Source organism: Dasypus novemcinctus, chromosome 5 (assembly GCF_030445035.2).
Source record: "Dasypus novemcinctus isolate mDasNov1 chromosome 5, mDasNov1.1.hap2, whole genome shotgun sequence".
Lineage (NCBI taxonomy): Eukaryota > Metazoa > Chordata > Mammalia > Cingulata > Dasypodidae > Dasypus > Dasypus novemcinctus.
In genome coordinates, this window is record NC_080677.1 from 158,375,851 (window position 1) to 158,390,411 (window position 14,561).

The 14,561-nt window shown below is 46.0% G+C and overlaps 1 protein-coding gene across 2 annotated transcripts in view; it reads right to left on the bottom strand.

Moving 5' to 3' along the window:
- The window catches only part of PDSS1 (decaprenyl diphosphate synthase subunit 1), a 43,693-nt gene that overhangs the window by 24,537 nt on the left and 4,595 nt on the right, over positions 1-14,561 (bottom strand). For both annotated transcript variants that reach the window (XM_058297801.2, XM_012529934.4), the window contains exons 4-5: positions 13,495-13,625; positions 1,289-1,430 (exon numbers count right to left, since the gene is read on the bottom strand). In XM_058297801.2, coding sequence (XP_058153784.1) covers positions 1,289-1,430; positions 13,495-13,625 — 273 coding nt within the window. The remainder of the gene's footprint in view (positions 1-1,288; positions 1,431-13,494; positions 13,626-14,561) is intronic.

The following is a 14,561-nucleotide window of genomic DNA, read 5'->3' on the forward strand; positions in this document are numbered from 1 at the left end:
GCCCTGGGATTCCAGGCACATGGACTGGAAGCGGGGATGGTGGGTGGCTCGGTGTGAGAAGTCAGAGATGGGCAGGGCCGCGACATGCAGGCTGGTGGTGACGCGGGTCATGGCAAGGGCGCCGGGAGTGGAGCTGAGGTTCCCGGAGCCAAGTGGTTTAGGGTGTGAGGAGGGCGGGGGAGATGGCGGGCGGCTGGTCAGCAGGTTCTTTGACCCGCAGCCACTGGGAGACTAGGCAAGGACAGACTGTCTTTCCTCTCCATCCGCCTTCCCTGCCGAAGGGCTCCAAAGACGGCCTGGGCCTGGGCCTGAGCCTGGACACAGGTGACGGCAGGGACAGTTCCATTCACAACGTCCTCTCCAGTGCAAAATGCTATCCTCTTTTTACCAACACTCTGACGGATGGGATTCTTTCCACCGGACACAAAGGCTTTTCGTCTGAAGTGTGAAATAAAAGGCTTACAAGGGAAGCTGCAAGATTCAATTACACAACCAAGTTTCAATGGCAATAAAGCAAAGCCAGCAAGTGAAGACAAAAAATAACATTGTTCTTGCTTTGATAAGAGGAATTTTTAAAAAACTGGAGGGATCCGGGCACCCGACTATGTGATGGAGAGGAAGGTGAGGGAGGGGCCCAACCCAGGGCTCTGCTCGCTCCTCACCTGTCAGGAGGCGGTGCAGGCTGTGGGTGGCTGACCCCAGCTCCAGCTTGACTCCCGCTCTTAAACTTTCCCCAAAGTCCCCATTTCGTACCCCTCCTCTAGGAAACACTAATAAATAATATGGAAACTTGTTTAAAAATATGCGTAGACGAACCAACCCAGTTAGGGAGCCTCTATTTAAAAAGTAAAAATTTCACTGAAGAACAATCTCCCTGAGATTTTTTTTTTAGATTTCTCTACTTCCCTCTTGCACGTGGTTGTCAATCAGTACATATTTAAGGAATTAAGTTGAATCAGGGTTAATCTGAGCCCCCAAGTAAAATATACGATTCCTCATTAAACAGGTTTTTTGGATACCTATGAACACTTCTTTCCTTATATCTAAAAGGAATTCTATATGAAAAAGATCAATAATCAGAAATACTAAGTTTATTTTTCTATGGCATTTTCTATTAGCTATCAAATACCTGTATACAGATAAAACATATATTTCTTTTGAGAGGTGGAAGACCACATTTGAGCAAGCATAATTTACTTTTTAACGAGACAGATCTGAAAAATAAGTGTAATCAAAAGAGCACATGATTTTGTAAGAAAGAAAAACAATAATGTAACAACAAACATACCTTCTTTTCACCCCAGATCTTATTAACTGTGTGCTTTCCTCTTCGAGAACTTGCGTCATCAATAACGTCGTCGTGAACCAGACTAGCAGTGTGGATCATTTCTGCAATTAAGGCTATGGAGCGCTGGCTTGCTTGCACGTCTCTAATTAACAGAAAGCAATGCTGTTTAACAGAGACGCGCCTACAAAGTCCTCAGCAATCATCTGGTCAATACTGGACATCGGATCTAGGATAAAGAATTTTATTTCTCTAAGAGAAACTGTAAAAAACTTTGGCTTTCCTACAGAGCCACCTTTCATATGGAGAAAATTTTTTAAATGGATGAGATCCCCTGACAAGGTTCTAGTTTATGGACACTGTCTTAAGAAGCAAAATTTGTGTAATTAACAACAGAAGGATAAACACCTCAGAAGTTCAGCCATCAGGCTTCTTGAAGGTCATTTTCCCATCTCAGGGTGGTGCTCTCGGTCAGCTGATCGAGTTTACAATTAGGCTATAAATTACATTTTTAGGGGTAGATGGGAGGATAGGATGAGAAACATGCTCCAAAGGTGCATTAAAAAACCTACTGTCACTATGTTAAAAAAAAAACAACACTGTCATTAATTAAATGTTTAGTAGCAAGATCTTAATAATCAAAATAGAATTTCTGTAAAAAAATTTTCTCAATTCATACTTAACCTTTGCATTAGTAATATAAGCTTTTATTTCCCAGGTTTAATACAGATTAAAGACAGTCTAAAGAAGATAAGAATTTTATAGTTAAGAAGGAATATGTATTACATAAACAATTTTTTTTAAAAATTTATTTCTAACCCCTTCCCCCTCCCCCCAGTTGTCTGCTCTCTGTGTCCATTCACTGTGTGTTGTTCTGTGACCGCTTCTATCCTTATCAGTGGCATTGGGAATCTCTGTTTCTTTTTGTTGCATCATCTTGCTGTGTCAGTTCTCTGTGTGTGCGGCACCATTCCTGGGCAGGCTGCACTTTCTTTCGCGCTGGGTGGCTCTCCTTATAGAGTGCACTCCTTGAGTGTGGGGCTCCCCTACGCGGGGACACCCCTGCGTGGCATGGCACTCCTTGCACGCATCAGCACTGTGCATGGCCAGCTCCACACGGGTTAAGGAGGCCCGGGGTTTGAACCGTGGACTTCCCGTGTGCTAGGCGGAGGCCCTATCCATTGGGCCAAGTCCACTTCCCTACATAACCAATTTAAAAAAAAAATATTTTTGTGATAACATATGTATAATGCAAAATTTCCCATTCTAACTTACTACATTTTTTGAACCTAAAACATGTGCCTGACAAATACAAACTAATCAAATGTTTCACTTATTCTAACAGCTTATTTTTCAAATATCAAGTTATATCTCAGAGGGAAGAAGAGTGAGAGGAACAATGAAATGACTTTTTTCTTTAAAAACCGAACCTGAACAACTGCAGAAGAGTTACTCATTGTAATTCCTCAGACCCAGCAGAAAGTAACGAAAAAGCATAACTCCCTGAAAGATGCTGGAATTTACCTAGAAACACTAAACCAACACACAAGATTGCCTTCTGGTCTTGCTTTAAATAGAACTTTAAAATACTGACGCCTTGCTAGGTAACTCTTACCTAAGGCCTCGGGGCTCAACCTCAGAACCTTCCTACCGCAATTGTATACCCAATTGTAAAGTGCAGCTCATTACTTAGCCATGTTGGCTCTTTACTTAGCGATGTTTCCATGGTTCTTGACACCTCCAGCTCATAATACTTTCTTCCAATGGGGAGGAAGTGAAGCGATGGAGGGAACTGGTCACCCTCCAAAGCCTTTGATAAATGAGAAGATGGGGGCTGGCGTGGCTGCCAAGAGCTTGCTCTGAAGCCCTTAGTGAGACACGAAGCTCCCGTCTTGGGAAGCTGGGGTCTTAGATATTTTTCAGACAACTTTCCTGCGTCCTCTCTTCTTTGCACGGGGAAAGAATTTCTTTTATAGTTTGTTGCTTTTTTTTTTTAATAGAAAGGCTATTTTTTAGACTATTTTCTCAACTGACTTTTGGTCTAATGAAATGTACACGTCCGCCTAGTTAGTGGTAAGAACTTACCTTATAAAACAGCCGTTAGGCCTCTAGCTTTCTCTCAGGCTTTCATAAGCTGTGCGCCATTCCATTATCACAAACTACGTCACAGAGAGGGTTTCCTGCTGGGAAGCTGGATGAAATGACAGCACTCCCTGAGACACGAGAGCTTTGTGTAATGTGAAGATAGTAAAACAAAGATCTCTTAAAAGATGCTGAAATTTGGCAGGCTAGCACATAAGTATATTAAGATGCCGTTTTGCACGGCTAACCTAATGACTGAGGAAATCACAAGTCTTGCTTAGAAGGCTACATGGCTCTGTGACATGGCCACTGTGTGGAATCCATATCATTTTTTAGAGGCTTTCTAATTTTTTCTAATGGCTTTTTCCTATATAGTTAGGCTTTCATGTGTGTGTTTGCTTATTGCTGAAAAATACTGCCACGGCCTAGTCATGTATAACATAGCATAACCGTGGGACAGATGGCCAGAACTGACAGATAACAGAAAAATCCCACACTTGCTTCAAGCTGGAATCTCCAAAGTGCCAACTGAGCACTTCAAAGAGGAGGGCACTGTTTCTACGTCCTACTTTGAAACAGCTGCCAAACTCCATCATCTTCCGGAAGGGGTGTTAAGAAAAAGCCAGACATGAAAGTGCTTAAACTGGGAAATTTTATGCTGTATACATGTTACCCCAATACAAATAAAAATATAAAAAAAGAAAGAGAATGGCCAAGTCAGTAGGGGAGAAAGAGGCCTTCAGTTCTGAAAGCTGGTCGTGTCACCTGTTCTACCCTCCTTGCTACCAGTCAGCAAGAGCCTAGGTGCATCCCCTTGTTTGTTTTCACTTGTTAGATTAAAAATATGTATCCTACAACGAATTTTAAATATACGCAAAAGTATATGGAATGATATAATGAACCATTCACTTACATTTGATTTAAAACACACTTTTTCTCCTACTCATACTCGTACATAACACTATGTCCTAAACAAATTATTATTATTTTTATTGACTTTGTAATAATATTACATTAAAAATATATGTGTGAGGTCCCATTCAACCCCACCCCCCCACCCCCCCCTCTCCCCCCCCCAACAACACTCGTTCCCATCATCATGACACATCCATTGGATTTGGTAAGTACATCTTTGGGCACCTCTGCACCTCATAGACAATGGTTCACATCATGGCCCATACTCTCCTCCATTCCATCCAGTGGGCCCTGTGAGGATTTACAATGTCCGGTGATTACCTCTGAAGCACCATCCAGGGTAGCTCCATGTCCCAAAGACGCCTCCACCTCTCATCTCTTCCTGCCTTTCCCCATACCCATTGTCCACCATGTCCACTTTTCCCAATCCAATGCCACCTCTTCTATGTGGACATTGGATTGGTTGTGTCCATTGCACCTCTATGTCAAGAGGAGGCTCAGATTCCACATGGATGCTGGATGCAATCCTCCCATTTTCAGTTGTAATCACTCTAGGCTCCATGGTGTGGTGGTTGTCCTTCTTCAACTCCATCTTAGCTGAGTGTGGTAAGTCCAATAGATCAGATTGTAGGTGCTGGAGTCTGTTGAGGCTCAGGACCTGGCTATCACATTGTCAGTCCAGAGATTCAAATCCCCTAAATATATCTTAAACCCCAACATTAACTGCACCTCCAGCACATTAGCATGAAAGTCTTATGAAGGGAGATCCCATCTGAGTCCAGATTCATCACACATAAACACCATTTCCAAAGAGGGGCCATCTGCCCTGGTAGTTAACCCCATCGGCCATGACCATAACTCCCATGGGTCTCTTTAGCCCTCAAAGGAACCAATATCTGGGGGTTGTATCTGCTTTATCTGTCTCTCTGACTCTGCTCAGTTGTGCATGAGGGCAATCCTTCTGCCAGCCTCCAGACTCTTTTTTAGAAACTCGTAGCCATATAAACTCATTTCTCCTTTTCATTTCCCCCTTACTTTAGGTCAAACAGCATTTTAAAGTCATGGTATTTTATGTAGACGTGGATATTCTGCTGATCCGCATTGAACCTTCCGTATAAGGTCATTTTCCAGTTGCATCATCAGTTGGTAGTTGATAGTGGTCCCTCGGTGCCAGGGAGGCTCATCCCCGGGTGTCATGTCCCACGCTGGGGGGAAGGCATTGCATTTACATGCTGAGTTTGGCTTCGAGACTGGCCACATTTGAGTAACATGAAGGCTGAAGGAGGAAATTCCCAGGCACAATGTTGCTCTAGGCCTTGTTCTTATTTTAGGTTTATCAGCTCACAAGCATAGTCATTAGCTTCAGGGGCTCACTGTTGAGCCCTCACTCCCTCCCGGTCCCTGCCACTGTACCTGGGAGACTGTTGCTGCTCCCCTAGGGACACGACAGAGCACCACTGGCCAGGAACCCAGTATCCCCCCTGCTGTGGTTTTTAATTGTTGCCACTATGAGTATATCCAAACATTACCATGCACCCTGGACATATGTTCTGTACAGCTCCCTGTCAGCCATATATCACCTGTCATTGGTATCCCATACCAGTATCCCTCCATTGCCATTGTTGAAACACTCTGTGATCCAGAACTCCCCGAAATTTGAAGCCCAATATAATGTCATGGTCCCTTACTAGGGAATGGCATATAGCGATGGGTTTAAAGGATAGATAAAGAACTTGGATAAAGTTAGATAAAGAACTTAGATAAAGAATGTTGACTTGAAAAAATTCCACATCCTATCGAAGCAAATAAACTGAAATGTAAATGTGATTTTACTTTGACAACGAAGACAGGGAGAAAATTCTATTCCAACCTACACTGAAAGGGGTTGTATAAAGAATAACACCTCACTCACAGGACAATAACAGATGAAGCTCAGAGCAATAATAACACTTACATTTTCAAAGTATACATTCACAAAGGTGAAAAATTCTCAGACTCTTTCTCAATTTAATCAAAATTACCTAATAGGAGGTATATCTGATACCAAAATTACACAGGCTTTAGGGGAAAAGAAAATGCCGTCAACCTGCTACTTGGGGAGCCTGTTAGACAACAATCTTTGACGAAACTTTCTGAATCTTTGAAACAACCTTCAAAAGAGGAAGAAGGAAAAAAAAAATATTCTGAAGAAATTCAGAGACAGAGGCAAGAAGCACTGGCCCTGAGAATGGCCAAAGCACAAGCATCATCTGTAAATGCAGCTCCCACATAACTAAGTTCTTTATGGAAATAATGGCTGGACGACTTAACAAAGACTTCTGGTAACGATCCATGATAGGAATTTTTTTCTTGATTTCTCTGTGAGAAATTTAATGTAGACATATCAAGCATGGAGTGCTACTTCGTTATTTAATAAATCAGTGTTTAAAAAAAAAAGAATGTGGTTGTTCTCAGGTGGTATACAGAAGACTCCATTTCAATTTCAAAATGGGCTTTTGTTTCCTCTTCTAACAATTCTGCAAACAAGTGTTTCACGATGCTTGTTAGAACTGCAGCATACTTTATTAGTATTTTTTTTTAAAGATTTTATTTATTTCTCTCCCCTTCCCCTTTGCGGTATGTTCTTTGTCCACTTCTGTTGTCAGCGGCACGGGAATCTGTTTCTCTATTTAGTTGTGTCATCTTGTTGTGTCAGTTTTCTGTGTGTGTGGCACCATTCTTGAGCAGGCTGCACTTTCTTTCATGTGGGGGGAGCTCCTTGTGCGTGGGGCTGCCCTACGCGGGGGGCACCCCTTGCGCACATCAGCACTGCGCGGGGGCCAGCTGGACTCGGGTCAAGGAGGCCCGGGATTTGAACCGCAGACCTCCCATGTGGTAGGTGGACTCCCTAACCACTGGACCAAGTCTGCTTCCCACTTTATTAGTATCTCTTAAAACATGTCCCTTGTCCTCCATCCCAGAATCACTGGGTGCGTTCTTTAAAATGCAGATCGAGGCTCCAGCAGAGTCTCTAACGGTAGGCTTCTGGAGCCTGGGTTTTTAAAAGAGCACGCCAGGCGATGCGGACGCGCAGCGTGGGACTCACAAGGGGGAGCGTCCCGCTCTGCGGGGTTTGGTACAAGCCAAGCCTCTGCTCTCGACGCCCGGCGGCATCCTATGAAGCGCGGCCAAGTGCAACAAGACTGCAGCGTCCTGAGTCAGGTAGCCTGAGACCTGGGGGCAACGAGAGCAAGACCCTTAGACGAAGTCTCTCCACGGCCCGGCGCAGAGAGACGAAACCACTCTCAGCACCACAGGGCATGGCGGCCCTGCCCTCCTCTCCCCCGCTGCCTCATTACCAGCACACATGTCGTCGTTACTCACTATTCAACGTGCAAATGAAATCTCCATACACGCAACACTCATTCATATATGTGTATTTTTTTTCAGCATGTGAGCTGCAGTTTCTAGTTATCTGTACACGTGCTTGTTTTCAGGGTGCCCAACGATATATCCACAGAGAATGTCAAGTAAGTTTTTTTAACTGCCACCGAGTTAACTTGCCACAAGTTCAATTACGGTGAGGGTGTGACATGGGTGCTGCTTTGCCTGCTTTGTTGTCTTCTTCAACGGTGGACCAAGAAGAGGCCCTCCGGGGCAGGGAGATTCTCTAACAAATCACCACAAATTGGGTGATGCAAAACACTGGAAAATTAGTCTCTCACAGTTCTGGAGGCCGGATCTCTGAAATCGGTGTTGCTGAGCTGAAATTGAGGTGTCGGCAGGGCCAGGCTCCCTCTGGAAGGGTGAGGAGAGCCTCCGTCCCTTGCCCGCCCCAGCTCCTGAGGCTGCCAGCATTCCTCGGCTTGTGGCCACTCCGAGGCCAGCGCCTTCACCTCTCCGTTCCGTCTTCACGTCGCTGTCTCCTGTGTGGTTGACTTTCCCCCGGCCTCCCTCTCCTAAGGATGCCTGTGATTGCAGTCAGGACCCATCCAAGATCCTAAACGTGATCACAAGTGCAAAGACCCCTTTTTGGCCACTTAACCTCCCATGCATGGGTTTCTCGGGATGAAGACCAGGTGCCTTTGGGGCAGCCTGTGTTGGGTGTCTGACCTTCACCAGCCTCTTCTGTGGATGCTCAAATGTTTCCTTCTTGGTGACCCAATTCTTGACGTTGATTCTATGGCACTTGTCTAAAGTGTTCTGTTTGTCCTCCTTAGCACGTCCGTCTCGAAGTGTCTCACCTGCCACAGCAGCACCGGTGCTTTCCGCGTGGGGTCTGGAGGTATTTCTGCACATCTCTTGCCTTCCGCTTCTCAATCATCTTCAGCCTTGACTTGTTTCCCACCTCTGGCTCTGACATTGTGACCCTGTTCCTCTGCCTGTCTTCCTATGACCTCCGACCTGCTCAGCAGCTCAGCAGCTCTTTCAGCCTCATAAAGCCAAGAGGGCCCTCCAGGCACGGAGCGGAGGCTGTGTCTGTCTGGTGGGCACGATGGTTTTAAGCTTGATCGGAACAGTCACAAATTCACGAGCAGTTTCAATACCAAGAGGAAAGGTCTGACATCCGCGAGCAGCAATGCCTGAGTACCTTCAGATTTATCTCCAGGTAAAATGGATGCCTGCGAAGCTGAGCTGGACAGACGGCGCAGGCTTCATGCTGCCGTTTCCTCCTATCCTGGTCGCGCTAGTTTCTGGCTCCTGGCATACGTGGACAGTGAGCCACTGAGATGATGTCTTGGGTGTGCAGCTTGTTCAGGCTGGCCCCGCCCACGGCTTGCTCACTGGGTCCGGGTACTGCAGGGTGGTTGGTGTTCTGTCTTTGTGGACTGGACGCGAGGTGGCTTCCCTCACAGGTGTAATCACCACGCACTGGCGTGGGTGCTGGATGAGTGTTCACACAGCACGCTCGCCAGCCCTCTGGCCCTCTGCTTGCACTGACAATTCCGATGCTTGAGCCTGACCTCACCAATGAAGTGGAAGACCATCTGCTCATCCAACTCTTCTCCCCCTCGGTGGGTATTCCTTACTATAGAATGGACGTCTAGGATAGTATGGAAACATCTCCCAGCATAAAGACAAAAACTTTTTTTTAAGGGCGCCAATCGTTCTGGCTCATCCCATGAACAGCGGCTGCGGCAGTTGGCTCAATGATCGGAACACATGGAAACCAGGAATGGCTCTAGAACTGTTAGTACAGGGGTTCTTAACCAGAGGACTGTGGAAAGATTTTAGGGGGTCCATGAGCTTGAATTGAAAAAAACTCAATATTTTATCTTTATTTTCTGACCTTTAACTGAAATCTAACATTTCCTTCACTTATGTAGGTATGCAATTGTAGCAGTTTGATATTATTTATGAATTCCAGAAAATGATATTGATTATGTTTACAAACTGGTCTGTTCCTCTGGCCATGATACCCTTTGATTGATTTAAATCCAAAGGCTTTACCTTGACTTGATTAAATCAAGATTAGGGCTGTGATTTGACCACATCATTAGGGAGTGCAGGGTTGAGTCCCTGCCCCTTGGTGGGCTATATAAACAGACACTCAATCAAGAACATAGAAGTAGATATGGGAGGAAAGAGGGAGAGCTCCATAGACCCAGAAAAGGACTTTGATCCTGTGCTCTCAGGGAGAGAGGAGCCATTCTCCTGATAGTTTACAGCTGACCTTGTGAAGAGACTAGAGCAGCTGAGCCCGGAAAGAAATGAGCCCCGAGAAGACAGACCAGCTCTATGCCAGCTGAGAGCTGAGATCAGAAGCAGCTGGATCCATGGGGCTTTAAGAGGAAGAGGAAGGCTGAGCCCTCGCAGACATGGCCCACCACCATACTTCAACACGTGGCAACAGACTTTGGGTGAGCAAGGGACCACTTATGGTACCTAGAGTTGGACTCTTCAGGGCCTTGTAACTGTGGCTTTTACCCCAAATAAATACTCTTTATAAAAACCAACAGATTTCTGGCACTTTGTATCAGCATCCCTTTGGCTAATACAGCAATAAATTACAGCAGCATTCGTTTCATATCACATTACTAATTGTTGCATATCTCAAGGAAATTGTTTATGCTCATCCATACTTCGAAATTACAGAGGTTGTTAGACCAAATGCTAGTTGAGTGTCACAAAACTACCTGCTGCCACATTCTGAGAAGTGGTCCGTGGTTTCACCTGACTGGCAAAGGGGTCCACACGGAACAAAAAAGGCAAAGCACCCCTGCAGTAGTGGCGCTCAACCGGGAGTCATTCAAGTGAGCTGGAGTCGTGGCGGCAGTCGAAGGCTTCCCTGGCAGGCTGGGCTTCTGCAATTTCTTCTGTTTTCTTGAGAATAAAAAATGTGGCCTCCTCCGAATAAAAGCCTTTGTTGCACTGAGATCTCTGACATAAAGGGCCAAGTGCACCTCATCTGCCTCAGCTAACCAGATGTTTGGCAAAGTATGCAGTCTCTATTTTATTCGCAGTCAAGAGCAGTCCGTGGTGCAGCTCGGGGCATACAAGCCTGCCCGGCCCCTCAGGTCCACAGGGGAAGAAGCTGCGGTGCAAATGTCCCCTGGAGAGGGCAGGGCGGAGCATACTCCTTAAACCAGCACCGTCCTTTCCGTGTTCTCGGCAATCTGCGGTTTATACGCTGAGTTTCAGGAAGGCAAACTGAAGAAACTTTCAGCTGCACAGAAAACAGGTGAGAGGACTGGGAGCCTCATGTCACCTCTGAGGGAAACGAACCGGTTCTATGGTTCTGTGTTACTCTGAGGCACAAGAAAAACCTACATGCTCTCTCCAGGCCAGTGGTTCTCCCCCAGGGACAAGTTCCCCGTTTCCCTCCTGGGAGACATTAAGCTTTTAGCAGTGTCTCGACACACTTTTGGTTTCCACGACTGTGCTCCTGGCGTCTAGGGGGCAGAGCCCAGGGACACTGCTAACATACACTGCGTGGGACTGTGGTCCCCTCAACAAAGCTTTTTCCAGCCCAAACATCAACAGTGCTAAGGCCAAGAAACCGTGCTCAAGACCATGCAAGAAATCTCTCAAGTTTGGTTCAGAGGGAGCGTTTCTGCAGCTCTATGCTCCAGGGTCCGTGAAAGTGGCCCTGAAAATGGTTAAACGGTCAAGGCCAGAGGTTTCATGGCTAGCAGGGTAACTGGGGCCTGGGGGCCTGGGGGCACGGGTGACACCCTGGAGACAGAGGAACAGAGCAGCAGGCGGCTGGGGGAGGTGGGCGTCCCTAAGTAATGGGGTCTGTAGCAGTTTGATATTATTGATGAATTCCAAAAAAGAAATATTGGATTATGTTTGTAAACTGGTCTTTTCTTCTGGGCATATGAGACTATATTGGATTCAGAGGTTTACTTGATTACTTAATCAGGTAAACCTCTTGGTGTCAGTAGGGCATTGACTCTCTGCTCCTTGGTGGGTGGGGGCTCACAGATAAAAGGCAAGGTAAAAGACAGAGTTGGAGGGTTTTTGTTTTTGGAGTTTTGATGTTGGAGTTTCATGCTGAAGCCTTAAACTGGAGCCCCAGGAAGTGAGCTCACAGAGGAAAGAGAAGCAAGCGCCAGGAAGGGAGAAACCAAGGAAGCCTGAACCCTATCAGATGTTGGCAGCCATCTTGGTCCAACATGTGAAAATAGAGTTTGGTGAGGGAAGTAACTTATGCCTTATGGCCTGGCATCTGTAAGCTCCTACCCCAAATAAATACCCTTTACAATAACCAACCGATTTCTGGTATGTTGCATCAGCACCCCTTTTGCTGACTAATACAGGGTCTGATGCTCATTCTCACAGCAGTGCGACATTTAGTGCTGACAAATATCTGAGTCATTTCCTAAAATACTATCTATTGAGAAAATGCAGCATAACATAAATGTTCAACGTTAAGCGTGGCAGTATGAGATTTTTGTGAATCCCAAAAAGAGAAAGATTATGTTTGTAAATCAATCCATTCTTCTGGGTGTGATACCTTTGATTGTCTTAGATTCAGCTGGGATGCCTCTGATTAAATTAAGATTAGGGCTTTGATTTGACCACATCAGTAGGCTGCATCCCCACGGCCTTGGGTAGCCTATATAAATGGATGCTCTTTCCAGAAGACACATAGGAAGAGAGGGAGCTCTTCATTTCTGATCCTGGGGCCCTGGGGAGAGATGAGCCATTTGCCTGAGAGTCCGCAGCTGATATCGAAAGTCCAGAAAGACCCAAGCCCTATGCCGAGAGAAGAAGCCCTGAGAGACAAGCCCTGTGCCAGCCTACAGCTGAGACTGGGAGGAGCCAAGACCGATGGAGGGAGCCCCGAGGAAAGAGCTCGCCCACCATCTTGCTTCACACATGGCAAGTGACTTTGGTGAGAAAGCAACCTCGAGTTGGACTCTTTAGAACCTTGTAACTGTCAGCTTTTACCCCAAATAAATACCCTTTATAAAAGCCAACAGATTACTGGTACTTTGCATTGGCATCCCTTTGGCTGACTAATACACTAGGGAAATGTATCAGATGTACTTATGATCTACTGGAATTTCAATCAATATATTATAGATCAAGATCACAACTCTGAAGACAGTCCGGCAACAAGACAGAGTTTAAAAGTTAAAGGAAAAAATTATATATAATGAATGACAGGAGAGAAAGAATCAGGTGAGTGAGATAATGGGCACTCCCTTTTCCCTTTTAGGATTGTCTTTAATAATAAAATGCTGCAGTTTTCTTAATATTTTAACATTAATATATTTAATATTCTTAATATTTTAAAGTTTTATAAATACATATTTTCATAAAAGTTGAGGACCAGTGGTCAAAACGCCTTCTTTGAAGAATGCTTTCTCCTTTGCACCTTCCGAAGGTCCCTGGAAGGCAGACACCCCAGGCATGTGCTGCACAAGAAAGTGCTCCAGCGAGTCACTTTACAATAAGCAACCTTTGGACTAACTGCCCTGTATGGATAATGATTAAATGTCTGCATGCATCCCGGCATTCTTTATTTCTTAGTGGGAAAACTAAATCAGGCAATTAAAAAATTTTTTCTAGAATGTTTATTTGCAGCTGAAGTTGTTCTTCAACAGATATTAAAGTCTGGAAAAGGGAGATGCGAGCGTGACCTTAGGAACTGCAAGTGAGAAAGACACACGACAAAGTGAATTCTTAGCTATACTGCTTCTTAAAGGGGAGGGGCGAAGGTGACCTTCAGAAGGCAGACTTCCCCTTATAAAATGGCAGAGGAGTGAAAGGGAAGGACTCACCGGGAGTTGTCGTGATGGCTGTTGCATGCTCGGGCCATTAGCACCACGATAACTGGCCGGAAGGCTTTCCCTCTCCCGTCAAAGTAGTACTCACACATTTCCTTCAGTTCCGTTGTGGATATGAAGAGCTCCTGAAATAAAGTTTCTTGGCGTCAACACGGCATCAGTAATTGCACAGAATAGCAACAGGATGGAAAAATTCTATTCCTAGCTCTGATTTGATTAGCGTACCAATTTGAACTGAGAAAACCCATACTCAGGTGGAGATGGTCCTGATATGGTAAGGCCACAGACCAAGCTGCCCTGGGGCCAGGCCTGGAGCTGTGACTGACCGGCCCCTCTGTGGCTCTGGATGCAGCTATGCCACCTGCCCCGCTGACAACTCCAGACACCAGAGGAGTCCACAGTACCTCATGTGGCCCAGGGGCTCAGGGCTGGGACAGCTGGAGAGAGAAAGGAACGTGAGGGGAGAGGAGTCAGGGGAGTGTGGAAGCTGACAGCTGGCAGAGCTTTTTTGAAGCAGAAGGACGTGGCGGGGGACCTAGGCTGGAAGGCAGATCTGTGAGCCAGGAGAGGAAGACGGATAAAATGGTGGCTGGGAGAAGCAGCAGAAGTAAGACTGGCTCGGCCCATTTAGCAAAAGACGTTTTAAAGGTTGATGGAGGTAGTGTATGGTGTCGTTTGCTTGATGGTGAGGAGGTTACCACTGAGTTGGGGTGACAAAAAAAAAAAGCGAATGATACAGTTGTAACCTGAACAGTGCTGTACGTTACGTACACTGTGAGTTCAGAGAAGGGGGCGATCGGGGTGGGCTAGAGAAACTGGACATTTCACGGGGATGAGCCGTGGCCGGGTCTGGAAGGATCCACAGGATTCGCGTTCATCACGCGAAGCCGGGACTCTGTGTTCCTGGAACCAGCCGCTCAAGGGCTTGCCTGACTGAACCCCAGCTGGTCTCCAGGAAGCAGCTGCCCATCTGCAGTGGCTGTCATCTGGGAGTCACAAGAATGGAAATGGGTTCTAGAGGACACGGGGTGAAGAGGGAGCTGCAGAGCCCCGGGAATGCT